This window comes from Typopeltis vanoorti, chromosome 2 (genome assembly GCF_054136105.1).
Source record: "Typopeltis vanoorti isolate ZY-2024b chromosome 2, IOZ_Tvanoo_1.0, whole genome shotgun sequence".
Taxonomy (NCBI): domain Eukaryota; kingdom Metazoa; phylum Arthropoda; class Arachnida; order Uropygi; family Thelyphonidae; genus Typopeltis; species Typopeltis vanoorti.
In genome coordinates, this window is record NC_143550.1 from 52855502 (window position 1) to 52879059 (window position 23558).

At 37.5% G+C, this 23558-nt stretch overlaps 1 protein-coding gene across 4 annotated transcripts in view; it reads left to right on the forward strand.

Annotated features, from left to right (window-relative positions):
• LOC150109013 (short-chain dehydrogenase/reductase family 9C member 7-like) overlaps window positions 1-23558 on the forward strand; it is a 154660-nt gene that overhangs the window by 14698 nt on the left and 116404 nt on the right. For all 4 annotated transcript variants that reach the window (XM_090411308.1, XM_090411289.1, XM_090411318.1 and 1 more), the window contains exon 2: window positions 10555-10770. In XM_090411308.1, coding sequence (XP_090267434.1) covers window positions 10555-10770 — 216 coding nt within the window. The remainder of the gene's footprint in view (window positions 1-10554; window positions 10771-23558) is intronic.

The window sequence follows — 23558 nt, forward strand, 5'->3', positions numbered from 1 at the left end:
TGATAAGGTACTTGGTAATAATGAAAATTAAAGAAGGGATACACGGATATATGAAGTTTCAGAAACACTGATCTATCAAATATTTAGCCTGAATTTCAATTTTGAATGTGAAATATATTGAGTGTATTGTGAATTCTGTGTTTAAGTGACTTTGGACAATTTTTGACTTTGATTTTAATTGTGTACTTATTTTTGGAATCTTTCCTATTTTTCTATGTCATTTCGTCTTGTGCTAACAGGACGTTATCAAACACTGTAACATGATCAGGCCATCAAAAAATGTTCATACCGCATCGTCCGTCGCGCGGGTTACCAAGGGACGCGTTCGGGTTTTAGGCAGAGGGACCCGTTCGAAAAATATGTTACAGTCTCCCTTAGACACCACTCCTCAGCACTCTGCTAGAGGAAACTTCATCAATGGGCCCGCTACTGCTTTGGGGAGGTGTTTAGGGGAAGCTCAAAGAAATGGTTCTGCAAAAGGACGGAAATGGCAACGACAACGGCACCAGACTATGGCTTTAGGCAACTGGAACATCTCTCTGACAGGGAAGGAGTTGGAACTCATTGAGGAAGCCAAGCGCTATCGGCTAGACTTAGTCGGGCTATTTTCAACCAAGAGGAGAGGCTCTGGAACTATCGACCTGGATAAGAGGTGGAAGCTCTACTACTCTGGTGTGAGCCCGACAATGTCTGCTCAGGAGGGTGTGGGAATACTCACAACCCCCCCCCCTCAGCTGTCAGACTGTGTTGCTGAGTGGATCCCATTGGGGGGGGGGAGGACGGGTACAGTGCGTTAAGGCTTCAGATGAAAAACCATGATTTGGCTGTGGTGCAAGCCTATGCACCTAATCTGGAGTCAGAATACTCTGCCTTCCTAGAGGAAGTGGATGCTGCTTTTGACAGGGTAGCAGACATGGAATCAGTCCTGCTAATGGGTGTCTTCAATGCACATGTTGGAACAGATGACCAGACATGGAGGGGTGTGGTTGGGAGGAACGGTGCCCCTGACCCTAACGCGAATCGGTTGAAATTATTGGACTTCTGCTGTACTAACAGCTTGTCCATAACGAATACCTTCTTCCAGCACCGAGAAGTCCATAAGTATACCCGGTACAGGGATACACTAGAACAAAGGTCTCTGATTGACTTCTTGATGGTCTCAGCAGACCTATTTTCTTTAGTGTTGGACGTTCGTGTGAGAAGAGGGGGCAGAATTGTCAACTGACCACCACCTTGTTGTGTGCACTCTGCGGATTCAGAAACCAGATGCTACCATCAACGCTGGTAGGCCTAAGCAGCTATACTGTATGAAATGGGAGACATTGGAAAATGAGGCTGTGATGAAGAATTTTGCAGAAGACATTTCCTCCAGGTTCAAAGAGATTCCCAAGCATGCTGCAGATGTTGAGGAGGAATGGAAGCTGTTCAGAACAGCTGTCACTGCCTCTGCACTCTCATGGTGTGGCAGAAAGCGGCTCGGTGTGACAACAGGCAGTGAGAAAAGGACACCTTGGTAGAAACAAGAAGTCCGAAAAACGGTCCGGGAAAAAAAGGAGTCCTACCTAACATGGCTTAGATTCAGGTCACCTGAGATGCGTTTGCAGTATGCTGAGGCACGAAAAGCTGCTGCTAGGACAGTAAGACAGCAAAGGATCCTTTGGAGAAAGATTAGCCTCATCCTATGCAAAATGCAAACAAAGTATTCTGGCAGACCATCCGCCGCCTTCGAGGGAGGAAATCGTGCACAGCAAGGGCAATTAAGGCCTCTGACGGTGCACTTTTAACAACCGAGAAGGATATCCTCCACAGATGGAGGGAATACTTTGAGAGCCTTCTTAACCCGGGTGGCCCAGCAGTTGTGGACATCCAAGAGGTGCAGATCGGGGAAATGACTAGTCTCACAGCAGAAGAGGTCCATTTAGCAATAAAATCGCTGAAATCGGGCAAGGCTGCTGGTGATGATGAAATTCGGCCCGAAATGCTAAAAGCCTTAAATCGAGACGGTGTTCTCTGGCTGACTCGAGTGTGTCAGGCTGCTTGGTATCTGGGCGAGCACAAAACAACTATCGTGACATCTCTCTGCTCAGCCTGCCTGGGAAAGTGCATGCTAAGTGCTTGGAAAGATGGTGCATCAGCATAGTTGAGTCAAAGTTCCAGGAAGAACAATGTGGCTTTCGTCCTGGTAGAAGCACAACTGACCAAATCTTCACTTTAAGGCAAGTCTTTGAGAAATCTTGGGAATATGCCAAGAATGTCTACACATGTTTTGTGTACTTGGAGAAGGCATATGACCGGGTTCCTCGGGATAAGCTTTGGCAAGTAGTACGGGAGCATGGAGTGGATGGTCAACTATTAGCTGCCATCAAGTCCCTGTATGATTGCCCAGAGTTTTGTGTCAGGGTAGACAGCACAAAGTCTGAACCTTTCACAGTCTCTGTTGGCCTCTGCCAAGGGTGTGTATCAATGGACTGGATTGATAGGCACAGCCGATGCAGTGAGTGTGTCAGAATTGGAAAATGTAGCATTGGACGTCTGCTTTTTGCAGATGACCTAGTTCTGCTTAGCTCTTCCACAGATGACCTCCAGCAGACCCTGGTTTGGTTTGTAGCTGTTTGTGCAGATGCCAGAATGAAGATCAGTGTGGCCAAAACTGAAACATTTGTGGTCTCAAGACAACCATCCCGGTGCACTCTAAATGTAAGTGGAGTCCCAATGAGATAGGTGGAGAAGTTTAAATACCTTGGGTCCATATTCACGAATGATGGAAAATGGGACATAGAGCTAGATACTCGAATTGGCTTAGCAAGCTCAATATTGCGGGAGCTTGGCCGTTCGGTAGTATTGAAGTGGGAGTTAAGCCAGAAAGCAAAGCTGGCTGTCTTCAATATAGTCTATGTCTCCATCCTCACCTATGGTCATGAGAGTTGGATAATGACCAAAAGAATGCGGACACGAATCCAAGCGGCTGAAATGAGGTTCCTTCGAGGGGTTGCAGGGCCGACAAAACTCGACATAGTCAGAAGCTCTGCAATTCGGGAAACTCTCAATACTCAACCGCTGCTTCTCCGTGTTGAGAGATCACAGTTATTCTGGTACGGGCACCTGGTCAGAATGCCACAGAGAGGCTCCCTCAGCAAGCCCTCTTTGCCAAGCCAGAGGGTGGGAGGCCACATAGAAGGCCAAGTACTCGCTGGATAGATTATATCCAAAACCTTGGGTGGACACGTTTGGGAATCCCACCAGAACACCTGAGCTTGGTGGCAGAGGATCGTGACTATTGGAAGTTCCTCTTGCAGCTGTTGCCCCCCACAACCCAATTAGGAGGAGTGGGCCTTGAAGATGTATCTATGTATGTACTTATTTTTGGATTTTTGATAGACAAATAAAATTTTAAAGATAATAGTTTATAAATTATAAACATATTAATCAGCTGAGGGACCATAGCTAAAAATCCCATATGTATGCGTCGTAGACCATCGGCGCGTCAGGCTGACGCGGCTCGATTTAAATAAATAAGCATAGTTTGTACTAAATGGGTCAGATCCTGCACTATCCAGGTATTTGCTTACGCTTGGAATCGCCGAACTTTATATAGTTTCTATATTCGGTATGAAACTCTTTGAGTTTCTTATTCGGCTAAGAAACAATATGGGTGCAATACTCCTTAACTTAAATAAGTTCATGTCGCCGAATTGAAGCCTTTGGCTTTTCATATAATTAGTAAATAAACATAGGTTATTTATGAGCTATAAAACTCTTTAGATGATCTAGGTTTGTTTAAACATACTGCAATTGGACCTTTCTTGATACTTTTTTGGTGTATTTTTGCATAATTTAAATTTGTGATTTACAGTGTTACTGTGCAGTTGCCTTTTGTTTTATAAAATATATTTATTGCTGTTTAGTAATTTTTTTGTGAATTTGGATTATTATTCACGTAAAGTAAGTATGTCTATTATATTTTTGCTAAGTTTGAAAATCAGTTAAATTGTTTCATTTTAATTAATTATCTTATTTTGAAAACAAATGATTTTTATCTTATGTTGGGTAGACGTCTAGAAAAAAAATAATTTTCAATAAGAGATTTATTTATATATTTGTTCTTGTTCTGGTTGGACGACATTGGGGTTGGGGTCCTTTTACTAATTTCTTTAATAAATAAATTTAATATTCTAGGAATTTCTTAATTATTAAACAATTACCAGAATATAAAAAATATTAAATAAATATCACTGAGAAATCAATCAGGGGCTGATATCTCTACATGTTTAATTTTCAAAAAATACCTAAAATGTAAGCATATTTATTATTCAAACATCTGAAAAATAAAATTCTGTAATAAAAAGAAAAAATAGATAGTTTTGGGCCATTCACCTTAAAAATAATAGTCGGTTAAGGGGTTAAAAAATAAGTTTAAGGGAAAATTTCAGAAATTATTATTTATTTTGGTGGACACCTTTTAACGCTCTTCTTATTTAGAGTCTAACCAAATGTGTTAACCCCTAGATATCGGGAAAAAAGCCAAAGAAGTTATCTGGTGCACAAAACAGGAAAAGACAATTGGAACATAAATTGGCTGGATCGCCGAATAATTTATTATTATTATTTGACACCTCCAGGGAGTACAAAGACTTATCGAGGGAGAGTGTGCCAACAGCATCGAACGATTGGGTCCCTTCCAACTACTAACCCCGCTGAAATTTACTTAACTGAGTCATTAGTAACACAGGCTGTACCAATCGACCAACCTAACTTCAGTAGCACATACAAAACGAAGAACAGAAAGTTCTGACGAATCAAGTACTCCGCGTAGCTCTACTACAGAAAAAGAGATGACACAAGACAACTATGAAGAAACAAATGTTATATGCGAAAATGAAACTGGCCTGACTGGACTGTCTACAGAAGTTGCAGCAGAAGAAATATTGGATTTCGATTCAGCGAAACACGAAACTTCAAATTTTACTTTAAATTTTAATGTTAATGATCCAGGTACTTGGACAAATTATATAACTACCAAAGTTAGAGATTGTTTAATTGAGCATTGCCCACGTCAAGTAGTTAATAAAGAATTTCCCAAAGATGAATCTGGCCACAAGTTTTCCGATTCGTACTATTATCGAACTTTAGCAAATGGAGAAAAACTTTACGAAGTTATTTAGTTTATTCAGAATCATGAAATTCGGTTTTCTGTTATTATTGCAAAATATTTGTTAGTCAAAATTCCCAACTTACTAACGAATACGGTTGTAACGATTGGCAACATTTCAGTCTTATACTAAAAATACACGAGACAAGTTCCGCACACATTAAAAACTGTTCAAAATACAGCGAACTTAAAATGTCGTTGATTAACACGCAACAAAGTTCTTTGTTGTGTTCAAACATTGATTGCACACAACAAAGATTATACGAAACTGAGAAAAAATATTGGCAATATGTTATGGAACGGTTAATCTACATAATACAACATTTATCAAGACAGTATAGCTTTTAGAGGTTCTTCATGAAAACTTTTTGAAAATGATAACGGCAATTTTTTAAAGTTAGAAACTGTCGCTAAATTTGATTCAATAATGGCAGAACACTTGCATTGCATCCAAACATCACAAGAAAGGAACATTGCTCATTATTTAGGAGATAAAATACAAAATGAAATCATCCGTATAATTTCTGAAGCTATAAAACAAAAATATTTTAGAAATGGTTAAAGAGGCGAAATGTTATTCATTAATTCTTGACGTTACTCCGGATATAAGCCACACAGAACATTTATATCTATTGTTGTTGTTGTTGTTATTATTATTATTATTTTAACGGTGTCTCCATGGAGTCAAAAGACTCATCGCAGGACACCCGACAATGACACACTAACCATTATTTACACAATACCTGTCATACCTCTCCTTAAACTCATTCACAGTTGAAGCATTCACAACCACCTCTGGCAAAGCATTCCACCCATTCACAACCCTCCAAGTAAAAAATCTAGTCCTAACACCCTTGTTAACCACACTCTTACACAATCTCCAGGGATGGCCCCTCGTTCTCTCACATCCTGCACTGGTCTTAAGAATATCATCAGTATCAATCCTGTAAAATCCCTTTAACAATATAAATACCTCTATCATATCTCCTCTCCTACGTCTATCAGCTAGTTTTTGGAGCCCACAGATCATCAATCTATCCTCATAGGGAACATCCCACAGACCTGCAACAATCTTTGTAACCCGCTTCTGAATCCTCTCCACCACCTCCGCATCACCAAGAAATCCTGGCGACCAGATCTGTGCACAATAGTCCAAATGCGGCCTTATTAATACCTTATAGAGTGGAACAATAACTTCCCTATCCCTGCTTGTTAGTGTGTTCCTCAACAACCATGTAATTTGATGTGATGTTTTGGAAATCTTTTCAATATGCCCTTTAAACTTAAGTTCTCTGTCCACAATAACTCCCAAGTCTCTTGTTTCATCAACTTCCTGCAGTTCAGTTCCATTAATATAGTAAACAGCATGCGATGTCATTCTCCCGAAGTGCATCACCTTACACTTAGCAATGTTGAACTGACAGCCATTTACCTCAGTCCATACTGTCAGCCTATTTAAGTCATCCTGTAAAATATCCACATCATTTGAATTGATTATCGCGCTTCCCAATTTTGCATCATCAGCAAAGAAGTGGATATTTCCATTCAAGGTATTTCCAATATCATTGATGTACAAATTAAACAATAGAGGACCAAGAACTGAGCCCTGAAGTACACCACTAGTCACTTGCCTTGATTGGAGGAGCTGTACTGGAGTTAGTAGGGGAGACAAGAGATATGGGGGTGATGATTGATAGAAAACTGAAATTCAGGAAGCATATTGCAAAGATGGTGAAGGTAGCCAAGAGGATTGCTGCAATACTGAGAAGGATGCTGACCTGCAGAGATAAAAGAGTTATCATTCCATTGTATAAAACCTTTATCAGACCACACTTAGACTATTGTTCTCAAATTTGATCCCCAGGATTTGAAGGGGATAAATTAACTGTGGAAAGGTAAAGAGGATAACAAAGATGGTTTCAGGACTGTACAATGTCAGTTATAAGGATCGGCTGAGGGAATGGACTGCAGAGTTTGGTGGATAGAAGAAGGAGAAGTGATATGATCGAGACTTTTAAACTGTTGAGAGGCAGTTACAGGGTGGGCACTGGGGAGTTCCTTCATTTGGTGGTATAGTGGGAAGGAGCAATGACAAGAGGCCATCCCTGGAAGTTTTGAAAGGAAGCTGTGAGCAAGAGGGCGAGGAGTTATTTCTTCGCATGGAGGGTGGTTGAACTGTGGAATGCATTGCCTGATAGAGTGGTGAGAGCAAGAATGTCAATGAGTTCAAGGAATGGTATGATAGACTTTGTGTTTTATAGGAAGGACCTCCCATGATGAGTCTTTTGACTCCATGGAGGCTTGAATAATAATAATAATAATAATTTATTATAACTTCATTGTAAATTTATGCCTGGTTGTGACTGCATTTGGGAGTTTTTTGTGTTTGAAGTACTTTTCTCATGTATTGATTTGCGTATTATACCTTTTCCGTCTATTAATTATGGTGGCCACTATATCTCTGTTTACTGATTCATTATTGTCCAACCTGCCACTAATGCAAAGTATGATTACAAGATTTGTAGCATGTATGCCTATGACATGTACACTTTCATCATTTAAAAATATGGCAGGAAGAGGTGAGGGAATGCATGTTTACATGAAATGTAGATAGTAGGAAGAGCTAGGTGATTTTGATATCAGTATCTCAGATTCAAGTGGCAGTGATAGTGATATTTACCCTACAGAAATTAGGTTTTGACAGGAGAGATTTATGAGTAGTGTGATAAAGGGGGGGGGAGAAAGATGAGAATGAGGTGGTAGTGGACTTGAACTTGATATTAGGATGTTTGGGGAGGAAGTAGAAGTGTGAAAAGTGAGTTGACTCATGTGAAGGGAGAGATTAGAAGACTTGAAAGGCTGACTGATGTTAGATGAGCAAGAGGTTTGAGAGAAAGTCAGAGGAATAAGAAACCAAAAGAATGGGCAAACCAGGAAAAGAAAGGGAATAAGAGAAAGTTAAGAGAGATGAGAGGAAGGCAGAAGATTATAAGAACAAGGAGGGAGAGCATTATATAAGACAGAGTAAGGGATGCAAGCGGGCAAGGAATGAATGGATTTGTGAGGCAAGTGATGCAGAATAGAATGTTAGAGGATTGCTTGCCTGGAGGAATGACAGAGTGTGTCTGTGCCAATATAGCAAGGTGAGAATGTGGATGAGATGATAATGATGCTTGATATAAATGGTCTGAGAAGTAGTGTGAATTTAGCAAGAGATTTGAGGTTAATATCAGGAACCATGTAGCAGAAAGTGTGAGAGGAAAGGTAATGTGTGTGTATTGCCCCGATATGATAATGCAGAATTAAGGAGGAGAGCAGCAATAATGAATGACATGATAACAAGAATGTGTCAAAAGAGAGGTCTGGAATATGTGTATGCAAGAGGTGGTCTACATTTGAACATGGGCATGGAAGGATGTAAGCATCTGGAGAGATTGTTTTCTGGACAAATGAGTATGTCAGGAAAGAAATATTAGAGTCACCAGGATGAATGATAGGCTGGCCTCTTGTGAGAATAGCTGCTTGGATGATGGTAGAATGTGTGGTATATTGCAGACTCAACTGGAGGGAATAATAATAGGATTAGAAATGCTAACAGTGCATTTATATTTCTTTATATAAATGTCAAGAGTATCAGTAATAAAGGAAATGAACTGGTGGCATTGATAACATCAGCCTGTACAAAAATTATTGGGATCAGCGAAATGTGGTTGATAGAAGTTGAAGTTCTGACAGGAGTAGAAGGGTACAGTATATTTCAGCAGGATAGGAAGGGTAAATATGGTTGTGGGGTATTACTCATGATAAGTTTTGTCCTCTCAGAGTGGAGAATTTTGATGGAAATGCTACTAATGGTTTCGAGAGCACATGGTGTGATATAGGACAGGATATTTAGTGGGATGTTGCTATAATCCAGGGAACACAGTGTTATCTGGAGTGAGACTTGTTGGTTAAGTTTGGAAAAATTGGTTAAGACAGAATTCAATAATATGTAGAAAGAATATTTTACTCATGGGAGACAGCACATATTTGTGAAGGAGAGGTCTTATTTTAGTAATTTATTAACTTTCCATGATAAAGTGACAGTTCAGTTTAATAGAAGGAATGGTTACACTCAATACTATATGAACTTTGTAAAAGCATTTGATAGTGTGCCACACAGTAATCTCTTATGTAAATTGAAGAAAATGGTGATAAATGTCAGCCATTTTCTTCAGTTTACAAAATAATGAATATAGCAACCTTCCATAATTATTCTTTTTCTACTGTCCATGTTGAAAGATTTCTCTGGTATTTTATTTATTTATTTATTTTTCTTGGCCTTATTAGTCAATTTAGGCCTATATAGTTCAGCAGAAGTGGGGTTTACACTCCTCAGCCCTCAACCAGCTGAACAAAAAAGTGTCATGAGTTCGATTCTAGTTGCTGACGAGAGGAATTTTTTCGAAGCCTTTTTTCATCCAGTTCCCGAGTTAGTTGATCTCTAGCATGGGCAAGTGAGTTTTTTCTCCCGAAACTCAGGTTTTTCATCCCATAAACTCAAGAAAATTGACTGTAGAACTCACTCTATTTTCAGACATTAAATATATTGTGTTAGGATTAGGTACCATGAGATAGTGGCACTTATTAGCTGTCTCTTCACTGTATTAGTGTAGAGATGTGTGCCAGCTATCTCTAATTGGCTACCAGTGGAGATTGAACTGCTCACTCAGTCTCCAAAAGTTAGACAGGATTAAAACAGCCTCACCTACTCCCTATACAGGAATAAATAAAAAGGCATTAGTTGATTTTTATTTTATTTTATTTAGTTATTTCTTTTTTATTAGTCAATTTTGCTATCCTTGCTGAGTCATCTTTCTGGCCTGATCTTTATACTCCACATGCAGCAAATTATTGCCATTCATCTTCTGCTGCCTTCATAATGCTTTCTTCCTCCTAACTGCATGTGTAATCTCTTCATTCATCCATTTTACATCTGCTTATTTCCCTTTGGAATATATTCAGATGTTACTGCTGTTAAATACTTCTTAACTGGTGTCCAGGTAACACTGATCTCCTTTCTACTCTTTGTACAGTTAAAGGAGATATTTTTCAATATATGATTGGAGGGGGAAAGAACAAGGATCACCTCTGGAAGTTAAGTGAATGTGCATTGTTAGCAAGATGTGTATATTAGATTTTATACTCTTGGAGAGTGGTCAATGAGTGAAAGGAGGTTGTTTTGGGGTTAAAAAAAATTATTTTGCTGCGTGGTTATAAAACAATATTGGTTATTTATTATCCTTTCAGTTAATAGTTATAATCTTCAAATTTATTTCAAAAAAATATATTTTCAAGTAAATGTTGAAAAAGAAATTTAATCAATTCAACTTTTTTATATACTGTATTATTTCCCCCCCCTGCAGGATGTGATTCTGGATTTGGATATTTTCTTGCAAGGAAATTGGAATTATTGGGATTTTATGTATTTGCTGGATGCTTAAAACCTGAGGAAGGTGGAGCAAAACTGCTTACAACCAGTTACACTACTAATAAACTTCATGTTGTTCCATTAGATGTTACCAGTGAAGAGAGTATACAAACTGCACTGAAAATTGTAAAAGATGGGCTTCGTGGAAAAGGTAATTATAAAAGGTGTTCTTAATTATTTATTTTTTTATAACTGAGCAATGACCATGTATGCTGCACACTTTGACTTTATTATTTGTGCAAAAAAGAATTAGTGTATTTAGTTTTGATTTACATTGGTGTAATGTAATATCCTGCATTCTTGGTGCATATTTTCACTGTTCTCCTTCCTATAGTGTGAAGTGTAGTTGGGGGAGGGGAATTATCGAGTTTGCATCTCTGCAATCTCAGTATTAAATGTTAAGGACCCTGCAATGGCTTGTCTGTTTACTTCAATTTCAGTCCACTAATTAATTGCCCTGATCCCTTCATCTCCCTGACCTCATGCTCTCCTCCCAAATTTCCCATGTTTTTGATTATTATTAGACCTTCTAAAGGTTTTCTGAAGGATTTTTGACTATTTAATGTCTGTAGTGTTTTAACTAGGGATGGATCAGGGGAGAGATAAAAACTGGGGCATTTGCCTTGGGTAGCAGGTTAATGTGGGTGGCAAAAACTAAACAAGAATCAAAATTATATGTTGAACATGAACAAAACCAGCAATCAAAATATGTAAAATGAATGATAACTGAATTGCATTGCACTGTAAGGAGATAAAATTTATGACTATTCTTTTAGTTTAGTTTAATTTCTGCTTTGGCTGTTGGTTTGAATATCGCTGTCACCTGGACATTTCTGCAGGTTTTTAGGCTAGAGATGATATGTCATTTAATATAATACCCTATCCATTTTTAGTGAAAACCTCCTATTCTTGGATGCATGAATAACAGCATGTTTAGTCTCCAGGAGAGGAAAGGCCTAAGTCTCGTCATAATGAGAGGAATCTTTATATGAGTTTTTTTCAATTGAAGGTGAGTTAGTGATCTCATATGGAGATCACTAACTCAGGATTTTTTCTACCGTAAACTCGGGTTTTTCATCCTTCATATAGACAAATCAGCCTTGATAAAACATGCAATTTACAGACAAACAATACTAGTGTTGGTGATGGTGGGCAGTAGATGGCATTGATGTAGATAATGATGATGGTAGTTGTGGTTTTTGGCGTTGGTGGATTAAGTGGTGGAGACAGACAGTTGTAGAGTAGGTGACCTCCCTCATCATTGGACTCCTTGAAGGTGTCACATAATAAATAATAATAATATTAGTAATTATCAAATATCAGTTGCAGGCAGAATTGCCATAGCCACTCTCATTTGGCCTTTGTGCATTTTATGTAACTAGTGTTTATTTTTCTGTTTTTCTTTATTATCAATTGAATGTAGCAAAGTGCAAGGTCTTGAAATTTAATAGGCAAGGTTGGGATGCAGATCATAAAATTAATGGAGAAACTTTGATGGAGGTGGTAAGAGAATGAGAGATCTCTAGGAGTGATGATGTAGAGAGAGAGAGCCTTGAAGTTTAAGGGTCTTATTGCTAAGATTGTAAGAATTTCACAATGGATTGTGGCAATAATAATGAGGACAATGAAATGCAGAAGCAAAGAAGTTATGGTTCCCTTGTATAAGGCTTTGATCAGTCTCTACATGGACCACTGTGTGCAGATTTGATCACCTGGTTTTCAAGGGAATGAGGAAGTGTGAGCAGGAGAGTGAGACGTGGGTTCTGTGCATGGAGAGTGATTGGTGAGTGGAATGCATTGCCTGAAAGCATGATGAGTGCAGAAACTGTGAATGGATTTAATAAGGCATGGTTTGATTATCTTTTTGCACGGGAGAGTATGGACTTCCCACGATGAGTCCTTCGACTCCATGGAGGTCAAATGTCAATAATAATAATCATAATAATAAAAGTCCTTTATTTCCTAACATATAAGTTTATATCTGTGATGCTATAACATATACTTCCGAAAAAATTATTAAAACTCATTCTAAAAAAAGAAAAAGAAAATTTGAATCCTGATTCAGGGAAAACAAATACAGTTCAGCAGAGGTTTGTGACTAGTTCAGTGTATAGGTGGTGCTGAATTTTTAATTGAAAAAGTCTCAGTTTCAAAATTACAGAATTCTCAGAGAAAGAATTCATTTAATAAGTCAGCAGTTAAAACTGAAGGAGATACTATGTGGATCACATTATGAAGGAAAACGGCATTAAGAAATCTGATGGTATACAGTTCAACAGAGGTTTGTAAGTTTTATAGAGTAGAGGGAGGCAAAGGTAAAACAAGAGGAAATCCCTGGAAATTGTATAACGAGGGTGTGAGCATGGGAGTGAGAAGCTTTGTTGAAAGTTTTTTTTACTTATTTATATTATAAATTAAAGATGCCAAGAAATTATATTCTTAGTTTCATCCTTTATTCAAATGTAATCAAACAAAGTTTGTGCATGAAGTTACTTCACAACTGGGCTACTTGTATATAAAGGCTAATGACTTCACATCAATTGCCTTAGTATCCCATAATGCAAAGCACATGGCCTTACAGCCAAGTATAATGCTATGAATTATGGGAAGGGCCACTATCCAGACTAGTTTTGACCTTTATTGAGGTGAAAAAGTAAATGGGTGCTCATCATAGGCCTAGAGTAGTTAGTATAGGAGTGCAAGAGAACCTGATAGTATTAGGAGAAAGAAAAGACAGATAGATAACATGAGAGACAGAGAAAAGGCCTCAGCTCTTTTATATCATCATATAGCTTAAAGGTTATCAGTTTTTCTTTTTCCCTAATCTCATGTAGATGAAAACCAAAAGACCAATTGTAACTAAATTGCAAAGATGACTGATACCCAGGTGGTTAGCCTCATCTGAGTTAACCGCCTTGAGTGGGCCTTCTGTGCCTGATATTGATCTCTAGTCATCCCTGCAATTGACCATAAGGCCACATTGAATTAAGAGGATGGAAGCATTTAAAAAACCTTTCATAGCAAAAGTAAACAGAATTTTATCTCCCCCCTGGTGAATACTGCATAATGTGGGTGGTCTACATCATCTAGCCAAAAATTTGGCTAGATGATGTAGACCACCCTTTCTTTCTAAATACAAAAATCATATGACCGAACAATAAAACTTCCAAAATACAATATTATAAAGCATTTGGATGTCGTATTGTTGGTTTTCAAATCTATGTTTCTTTTTAACCTTCCATAAATGGTATTTTAATTCATTCTTCTTCTTCTTCTTATTATTATTATTATTCATGACACCTCCAAGGAATCCAAAGACTCATTGCAGGAGGACACCCACTGTACAACTCTCCGTCTCCACCACTACACCGATCCTCTACTACCAATCATCTCTACATCAGCGCCATCCACTGCCCACCACCACCACAGCTAGTATTTTTTGTCTGTAAGTCGCATGTGTTCTGAAGGGCTGATTTGTATGTATGCGGGATGAAAAAACCCAAGTTTCTGGAAGGAAAAAAACCTTGATATTCTGTATGAGATCGGCTAACTCACCTTCGATTGAAAAATATAAAGATTCTTCCCATCATGACGAGAATCGAACTTAGGCCTTTTCCAATCAAATGGCGCAATGTATCATCGTTATAATTGATTAATTATAAAAATCAAAATTCTCTTCCCATTGCTGACCAGTGGTGGGTACTGCAAAAAAAATAATCTGTTCTGTTGTAAGTAATGAAATGCCTGACACATTACATAATCTGTTCCAAATATGCAGGGCAAGAGGGCAGCTGTTGAATGCATGTTCTGCTGTTTCCAATTAGTAACAGATGTCAGAGATTGGATCTCCGATGTTAAAGTATCTCCATTTGATGGTATTGTCTGGAAATAGACCATATGCAATTCTCCTAGCAAGATCCCTCCTGTTAGGGTATCCTTGGAACTTCGATAAGTTATGAAACAGTGTTGTTGTCAATACAGAGCTGTGGAAGTTTGCCCCAAAAGAGATTAAAGATTTCTTTATACCAAATTTTACTTTTTTTTAATGGAAAGAATGTCAATGCCAGAGTGTTGTAGCAGTCTTAGAGTTAAGCAAAGAATGTTGTAGTATTCAGGAACAATCTCAACTTTTGGACCTTTATAATCATTTACCTCAAACAGGGGGTAAAACTGGGGTAGTACAGGAGGTCTGCACATGTGTGATTGGTCTGCAATATTAGAATAGCAGAATTTTAAGACTGGAAGCCCAAATCCTCCATGCTTTGATAGTTGAAGAAATTCCTTTTTAATTTCTTGGTATCAGTAGGACCAAAAACATTGCACAGGCTTATTATATAATTGCTTTTCTTCAGTGTTTCTGATGTCTGTAATATTTATTATGTACACCTGAGCAGGGAAGATTATGGTTTTGAGTACTATGGCTTCAGAAGAAAAGGAAAGTGGCCCTATTTTCCGGTCTTCTAAGGTTTTGATGTTCTTGTATATAAGTTCTTGAACTGATAATATTGGGTAAGTGGAGAAGGACATTCCAAGTATAATGAAGGGTTCTCTCTTAGGGGTTAGTCCAAAAGGAATGCCTTAAGATGCCACTTTCCAAAAACTTAATTTTGTCTTATCTGCATTAGAAGTTAATCCACTGATCTTGTTGAATTTTCCCAACATACCAAAAAAGATGTATACGAAATCATTATCCTTCAAAGTGCCCACCACATCATTTGCATATGCTAATACCTTATTTTTCTTCATAGTTGAAGGACCTGTTATTCCTCGCACAGCACATGTATTGCCGACTTCCTGTAAGAAAGGTTCAAGAACCAATGCAAAAAGCAGAGGACTAAGAGGGCAACCCTGCTTGACTCCTTTTCGAATTTTGACCAGGTCTGACAGGAACCCATTAACTAGGACGTGGGTAGTTGAATTGGCATAGTCTCCTTTGATAATGGATATAAGACCATTTAATAATGTCTGGGATGCCAGACATTATTAAATGCTCGAGTAAGGTCTACTGATAACACTGCCATCGACTGCTTTTTTCTTATTAACTAAGTGGAGTAGATCACATAGAGAAACCGATTAAATTCTACTGCTCAGCCTGGAACTTCATACACCTGAGTGCTTTTATAGAGAAATAGGTCTCCAACTGCTGATCAAAGTGTGATCTTTATTAGGTTTTGGAATGAGGATGGTATGGATTGCTACAAATTCACTTGGTATGTGTCCTGACAAGAGAAAAGAATTAAACAGTATGATTAGAATGGGAATAATAAAATCCCAGACCTTGCAGAAAAGTTCTATCCCTAGACCATCAGGTCCTGGGGATTTTCTGGTCTGGCATTCTTTATAGGCTGTGGTAACTTCAGATGCTGTAATGGGTCTGTCAAGCCCATCTTGGATATAAACAGGAAAGCCATTAATGTTCCAAGAGTTATAATTTCCCATAATACTGTTGTCTTCAAACAGATTTCTGTAGTATTTTTGAAAGGAGTTGAGGCTGTCTTGAGTGGTCAACAAGTCCACCATCAACACAGATTTGAGTGATAGTCCTTTCTTCGCAGAATTTAGCGAATTGCCTATTGAAGAATGCAGCTGAAGGGCTATCTGTTAAGTGCTGCTGTATTCTTATTTTGAAATTTCTTTCTTTTATTGTTTTTGATTTTCCACTTCTATCTCTATGTTAATGTTTCTGATGATGTTGCTGCATTCTATACCATTGCATTGGTTTGCTATGAATCAGCTTCTCTCTATACAGGTCTTTCAACTTTTTTCCATTTCAAGAAAGCCTGTTCCTTGCCCCATTCAATCATATTCTGTTTTACTGCTTGTTTGAATGTTAACTATATATCCCAGTTCCATGTAACAATATTTCAGTTTGAACGGAGGGTCTAGAATCCACAGAAAATCTGGTGGAAGTCTCCATGGTCCAGAACAGATCTCTACTTGTTTTATGCAGCAGAATTTAAGTAAAACTGGATTATGAACACTGACATGTTGATGGAAATATGTTTTATTTGAATTATCTTATTTATAAGGGAAGAAGAGATATAAATTTGATCAAGACGGGTACCAATACTATGATTCATGTATGTGTAAGCCTGGAGATAAGGATTGTGTATCCTCCACATGTCTACTAGTTGAGCATTGTTGAGACATGTTTTTAATTGTGCATATCATGCCGTGGGTATGGATGTTTGTGATCATCTGTGAATTTACTAGTGGTGGTGGGCGGTAGATAGTGTTGGTGTAGTTGCAGTTCGATGTGGGTGGTGGAGACAGAGAGTTGTAGAGTAAGTGCCCTCCCTCCATCAGTCTTTGGACTCCCTAGAGGTCTCATGTAATAATAATAATAATAATAATTATATTCTACTTTTTTCACTCTTGGGGTCTCCTCCTGTTTTGTTTTGTCTAATGTGGGGCTTTCAATACAATTCCAGTCTCCAGCTACTATGATGTAGTAGACATTGTTTAAATATGGTTCCAATTCCTGGAAGAATTTTCGTCTAACTGTGCATTGGATGGAGTATAAACATTTCATAAACCTTATTATACATCCACAGTATTTCAAGTCTATTGTCAAGATTCTACCCTTTTGGATTCATCCCTTTGGATATTACAGAATGACCCAAGGAAGTGGGAGGGGGGGCAAGAATAAGAACTCCTACTCCAGCCCTGTTAAATCTTCCAAAGCTCCAATAAGAAAGAAGTGGATATCTATCTGTTAAAGTTTTTATATCTTTATATATGCAGAAGTATGTTTTGTGGAATAAAAAAAAAGGATATTATGGCATAGCATAAGTTTTCACATAGGTTCTTGTTTAATTTGCCTATGGAATCCTCATACATTTAATGAGGCAATGAGAAAATAGTTGAAAGTTTTTTACCTTGGGTTTATTATATGTTAAAGATACCAAGAAATTATATACTTGGTTTTAATCCTTTACCCAAGCAAGCTTAATCCTTACAAAGGACGTTAATCCTTTACCCAAGGAAACAAAACAATGTTTTGTGCATGAAATACATTTACGTCTGAGCTACTTGTATATAGAGGCTAATGACTTCACATCACTTACCTTAGTATGTATCCCATAATGCAAAGCGCCCCCCCCCTTTTGGACATGTAAAATGCTATGCATAATAGGAAGGGCTACTAAACTTTTATTAAAGTCTCATCAGTGGGAGCCAGACCCAGGAGAGATACCAAGGTTAAAATAATGCAGAAGTCACATATATCTCATATACAAGTAGCCAAAAGGTGCTTTACCTTATTAATAATAAAATGCATAGCATTTTTTTATTGCATAGCTTTCCATTATTTCAATTTCATGCCTATCATTCTTTATTTGGAAGCTAGTTATTTTCTTTTCATGTAGATAATAATTGTACTGAGAAAACTTTGAATCAGTAAACTTTATTATTTTTTCTTTAATTGTATCTCTTGCTTTCCCTTTATTTGCATGAGATGGTTCTTCATAGTCCATAAACTCAGAAGAGTTTATGGACTATGAAGCACCATCTACAACCTTCTCCATCTTTATTACATTTTCTATTTTAGATGTAGTTCCTTTTTTTAACACATCTTTTAATTTTTTTTATTAATTCATCTTTCTTTTTTGATGATCTTGTCTGCATATTAAGTTCTTTCAGTTGTTTTACTTGCTTTTCTATTTGTTCTTTCAGTTGTTATACTAGGTTCATTATTGGTAATTTCAACTGATGTTTTTCCCATCCAAATCTGACTGAGAAAGTGGCTCCTGCAGTTCTGGAATTCTGGGGCTCATTTCTGGCTGATTTGGTCACACACATTTCATAATTTTACCAAGTGTAGTCTGTTTAAAAGTGCTGTCTTTACTAGGCTGAATTGGAAGATCCAGGGACTCTTCTTTTTGAAAGTTTTTCCACTTGGTTATATTATAAATTACATTCTTGGTTTAATCTTTTATCCAAGTGTAAGCAAACAAAGTTTGGGTGTGAAGTAACTTCATGAGTGGGCAACTCATATATAAAGGCAAATGACACATCACTTGCTTTAGTATCTCATAATGCAAAGCACATATCCTTTGGACATGTAAATGCTATGCATTTTGGGATCAGTTTCGACCAACAAATTCGATCAAACAAATAACCAGCATTCAGCTCACCAGCAGTGGTCCCAAAATATGCATTAATGTTTCATCCTTGTGATTGTGACATCATACAGAACTAGAGTGCAGTGGGAAGGATGGAGAAAGTATATGGGGAATTGAGTAAACTTGATGTTAATAAGGCTGTTGGACTTGATGATATATCACAAAGTGTTTTGAGGAAATATTCCATAAAAGGAAAGTCATTGGTGGTGCACTGCAAGAGTAGTTTTTGGAGCATTACTGTTTAACTTGTATCTTAATGATATTGGGGAAGGTTAGAATAGGGATTTGCAGATGATGCAAAGGTGAGAACTATGGGGAGTAGAGCAGGTGTTGTGGCTTTACTAGAGGAATTGAATACCAGTTTTTCTCATAGATTGTGTGAATGGACAAATAAGTGGGGTTACCAGTTCAATGTTGAAAATTGTAAAGTTTTAAAATTCAGAAAACAAAGATGGGATGCAGAGTATACAATTATGTACAATTATATATACAATTAGTTGGGATATCTTGGAGGATATGAGAGAAATAAGAGATTTAGAGAGAGGGACGGATGGTAAATAAGGATCTAAAATTTATGGAACACATTGCTAAAGTGGTGAGGATATCGCAGCAGAGTCTGACAATGATTCAGACACTGACATATAAAAGTAAGGATATTATATTTCCATTGTATCAGACTTTGAACAGGCTGTATAGCCTGTTTAAAGCCTGATATAATGGAAGCCTTTTAATGAAAGTTGGATAAAACTCAAACACTTTAAAAACCAGGTGACCGAATATGGTCACCTGGTTTTAAGAGGATGAAGAGATATTGGTAAAGGTCCAGAAGCAATTGACTAAGGTAGTTTCTAGCCTCTGGAATGTTGAGTATGATGAGAAGTTGAGAAAATGCAATTTGCAGAGCCTAGTAGATAGGATGAGGAAGGCAGATTTAATCGAGACATTAAGGTGTTATGATCAGATTAGCACAGAAAAGGTTTTTCATTGAAGGGGAGAAGATATATACTCACACCCTCCTTATATACCCTCTTCCTTGGAAGATATATAAGGAGGGTGTGAATATGGAAGTGAGAAGCAGAATTTTTTGCATGAAAAGTGATAAGTGATTGGAACACATTGCCTGAGATAATGTAGTGAATGCATTTAAGGAATGGATTGACGAGTCGTTGTTTGTGTGCGTGTGTGCATACATGCGTGTGACAGTTAGTGGTGGTTGTGGAACAAATTCTTTTCTAATAAATAAATTATTATGTAAGAATGGATATCAGAAAGTTATTGAGGATAGTGAAAAATAACAACATAGCATGAAAGGTTGCCAATGTATTGACAAGGTACAACAATGAGTTGAGACAGAGAGCAAGAATCATGAGTGGTATGCTGGAAGAACCGTGTAAGGCAAAGAGAGCAGTTTGTAGATGTGTAGCATGTATTTGAGGGAAGAATGGATTTGTATGAAAGTGACAGATTGCATTTGAATGGACTTATTGTGATTCAACTGGAAAGGTCATTGTTAGAAGGAAGTGCAATGAGTGATGTGAGAAAGAGATCAGAAGCACGTCTGAAGAGATATATGGGATAAATAGTGATTAAGGCAATTGAACATGGGTAGATGTGGGGAAATCATCACCATAGGTGGCATGGGTAGGACTGAATTTAGACTTAAAAGTGACTGCTGTTTTTATTTATGAATGCCAGAAGCATTACAAATATGGAAGATGAAATTGTTTCACTGGTATCTCAACAGGAATAGAAATGAAAGAGTATGATGTTTTTCATGAGGATAGAAAGGAGAAGAAGGAAGAGGGAGTGATGATGATAACAAAGGGAATTTATCTCTAACTTATGTCCACATAAGTTAGAGATGCAAGAGGGGGGGGGGGAATAGTAGCAATGGTTTTGAGGCAGTATGGTGTGAGAAAGAGGATGACAGGAAGAGATATTTCGATGTTTTTATAGGCTAGAGCAGTGGTCGCCAAAGTGGTCAATATAACATTATTAGGGGTCGATTCGGGCTCAGGGGTCGATAGAAAAATATAAGACATCATTGTACGGGTAATATTTAATTCGGTTAACTTGGATTACCTCCATCCTGAATGACAACGCAATTAAGAGTGAATTGTGGGAACAGTGATATGAATAGGACCTGTAATATGGAGTGAGGTCATGAAAATAGTTACGGAGGCCAATCAAGTGGGCTAGAATGACGTATTTACCAATAAACGGATGCGTGGTTCCTGCCCAGCCGGCACGGCAGGAGCAAGATTGAATATGTGTAAGTATAAGTACATATACCGCGCACGTATTGATCTCAGTCTCATTTTTGCGCGTCGACATGCAAGTGAGCATTAATGTTCTAAAATTCATCAACATACATATTATAATCCAATCGTTATTCATTCACGAACTAAACTTCTCTATGTTGAAGAGAAGGTTAAGCAGGGCTGGTAGTATATAATACCAGTGATATTACTAGTGATAGCAATAGTAGTAGTAAAAGTAATATAATAATATATACTATATTATACATACAATAAACACTGTAATAACTATAAAATAAACAATTTAAAAACTCACAGAAACATCTTTTTTGCTTGTCCCATTATAATTATGTAATAGTAAAATAGAGGGGTCGATAAAAAGTCAAGAAACTCTTGAAGGGGTCGACGGTCAAAGTTTTGCAACCCCTGGGCTAGAGAATGTGGAAGGTGGTAATGAAGAATGTATAAGAAACTTTATTTGCATGGCTGGCTGAGTGGTTAGCATATCTGCTTTCCAACCAAACAGCTGCAGGTTTGAATCCTGCCATGGCCATGGGTGTTTGTGACTGTCTTTAGAGGGAGATAAATTTCATCACCTACTGTGAGACCCCCCCCCTGCTTATTGGAGGCCTAAAGTGACGAAAAAGTTTCATGTTTAGTCTTCACAGCAGGATTTTCAGACTTTTAAAAATTAAATTTAAAAAAATACAAAAAATGTATAAAATTGATAAAAACAGAAAAAAATCCTTAGCCCACCCACAGTACAAACTGTACTATAGGTTTGCAAATAACCTTTCATGGATTCTCCCCTTCCCAAAAAAAAAAAAAACAAACTTGGGTTAGATAACAAGAGAAAGCTGATTATTATGAGTGATTTTAATTATAGCAGTAGCAGTATAGACTAGAATGAAGAGATAGCATTTAGTAATAAGGAAAATGAATTTCTTGAGAGGCAGCTATCTCAAGCACTGTGTAAAGTAGGACACATGAAGATTGAGACTCTTAGATCTGATCATTTCACCAGTGGATGTTATATGATTGGGGTATCACATTTCCTGGGTAGAGTGATCATGAAGTGATCACCTGAATGGCACCAGCCTTATGAGGACTTCTGCAAGGAAAGGATATACAGGTAATCCTTGTATAACGCGGATGTTAGGTTCCATATAAATGCTGCGTTATACAAATCGCATTAGGCGAGACTCAGATCACATAGAAAAAGTACGGTTATCTTCCGAATTCGTTTTATTTTTTAATATAATTACAGCTATTATAGCCTGTTTTGTTTAGGAATGTCCCTTATGCTAAAACATTGGCTGGCTAACATTACTCAAAAAAGGGGTATATATATTTTTTAAAGCATTATGGGTGAGTATAGAAGGCAATTATGGCAGAATAAAAGAGGTGGAAAAACTTTTGTACATACCATGTTTTTGGTTCTATGATGCCTTCCAATTCCAAGATCCTGCTGAAGGTTGTTTATAAACAGGGAGGAGGAGGAAGAGGGGGGGAAGGAACATGGGGGTGTGTTTTGATGCAGGAAATAAGTTTGGAAACTCGGGTTACTATTAATAATATATATATAAATATATATATATATTATTATGTTTAGGGCCGCATTTTTTGTGGGGATGAGAGGGGGGGAAACGAAGGGGAAGGGTATCCTTATGTGGAAACTGGGACAGGGGTGTAGACCGTTTCGGTCGTGTCTGATGTCATCGGAACCTTGTCGGAATGAGTGTAGTTTTTTTTTTTTAAATTATATAAACAACAATGACATATCTAACAAAAATATAATATTATTTAATTCAAGTACTTCATGTAAGTTAAGAAAACAAACTATGAAACAAATACATAGTTTAAAATTATAAAAATTACAAATTGTAATTAAGCTTCATTGCACGTAATATACATAAATGTTTTAGACACAATAAAATAAAGTGCATATTTTAATCGTCATCACTGTCAGAAATAACATTTCGTAGATGTTCTTTAAGTGGCTGGAGGTCATCACCACTTGAAATCTCTTGGACATCATTTGTATAATTCTCATTGCATACTTCGGCTGGTTTAGTTATCAAGAAGTCAGTAATAAGACCTTGCTTACCACTATGCTGCGTTTTTTATTAAGTTCATAATATGGCGCTAAACAAATATTCAGTTTTCTCGTGAATTTTCCCAAGCGCTCCATTCAGGGATCATTATCCATAAAATAACTTCCTAACTTTCTTGCCAAGTCCAATCCTTCTACTAGTTTCTTTAAACTACATTCTTTAACGGATTCATCACAATCAGAATCATCGGCAGAACTCGACCCGCCATTTGCTTAGACTCCATCTATTAATTGTACCAGTTCCTCCTCATTTAAATCTGTTTCTGCATCAATTAATTCACTAATTTCATTTTCAACCATATCGCAAAAGCCTTCTCCACCAAAAATGCGTGCGACGTTTATTATACGACATAGCTTGGCATCCACTGGAGATACGAAATTTTGTTCCAGAATGGCTTCAGGCCATATTTTTTTCCAGCAAGCATTCAGTGTAGAGGGTTGTAAT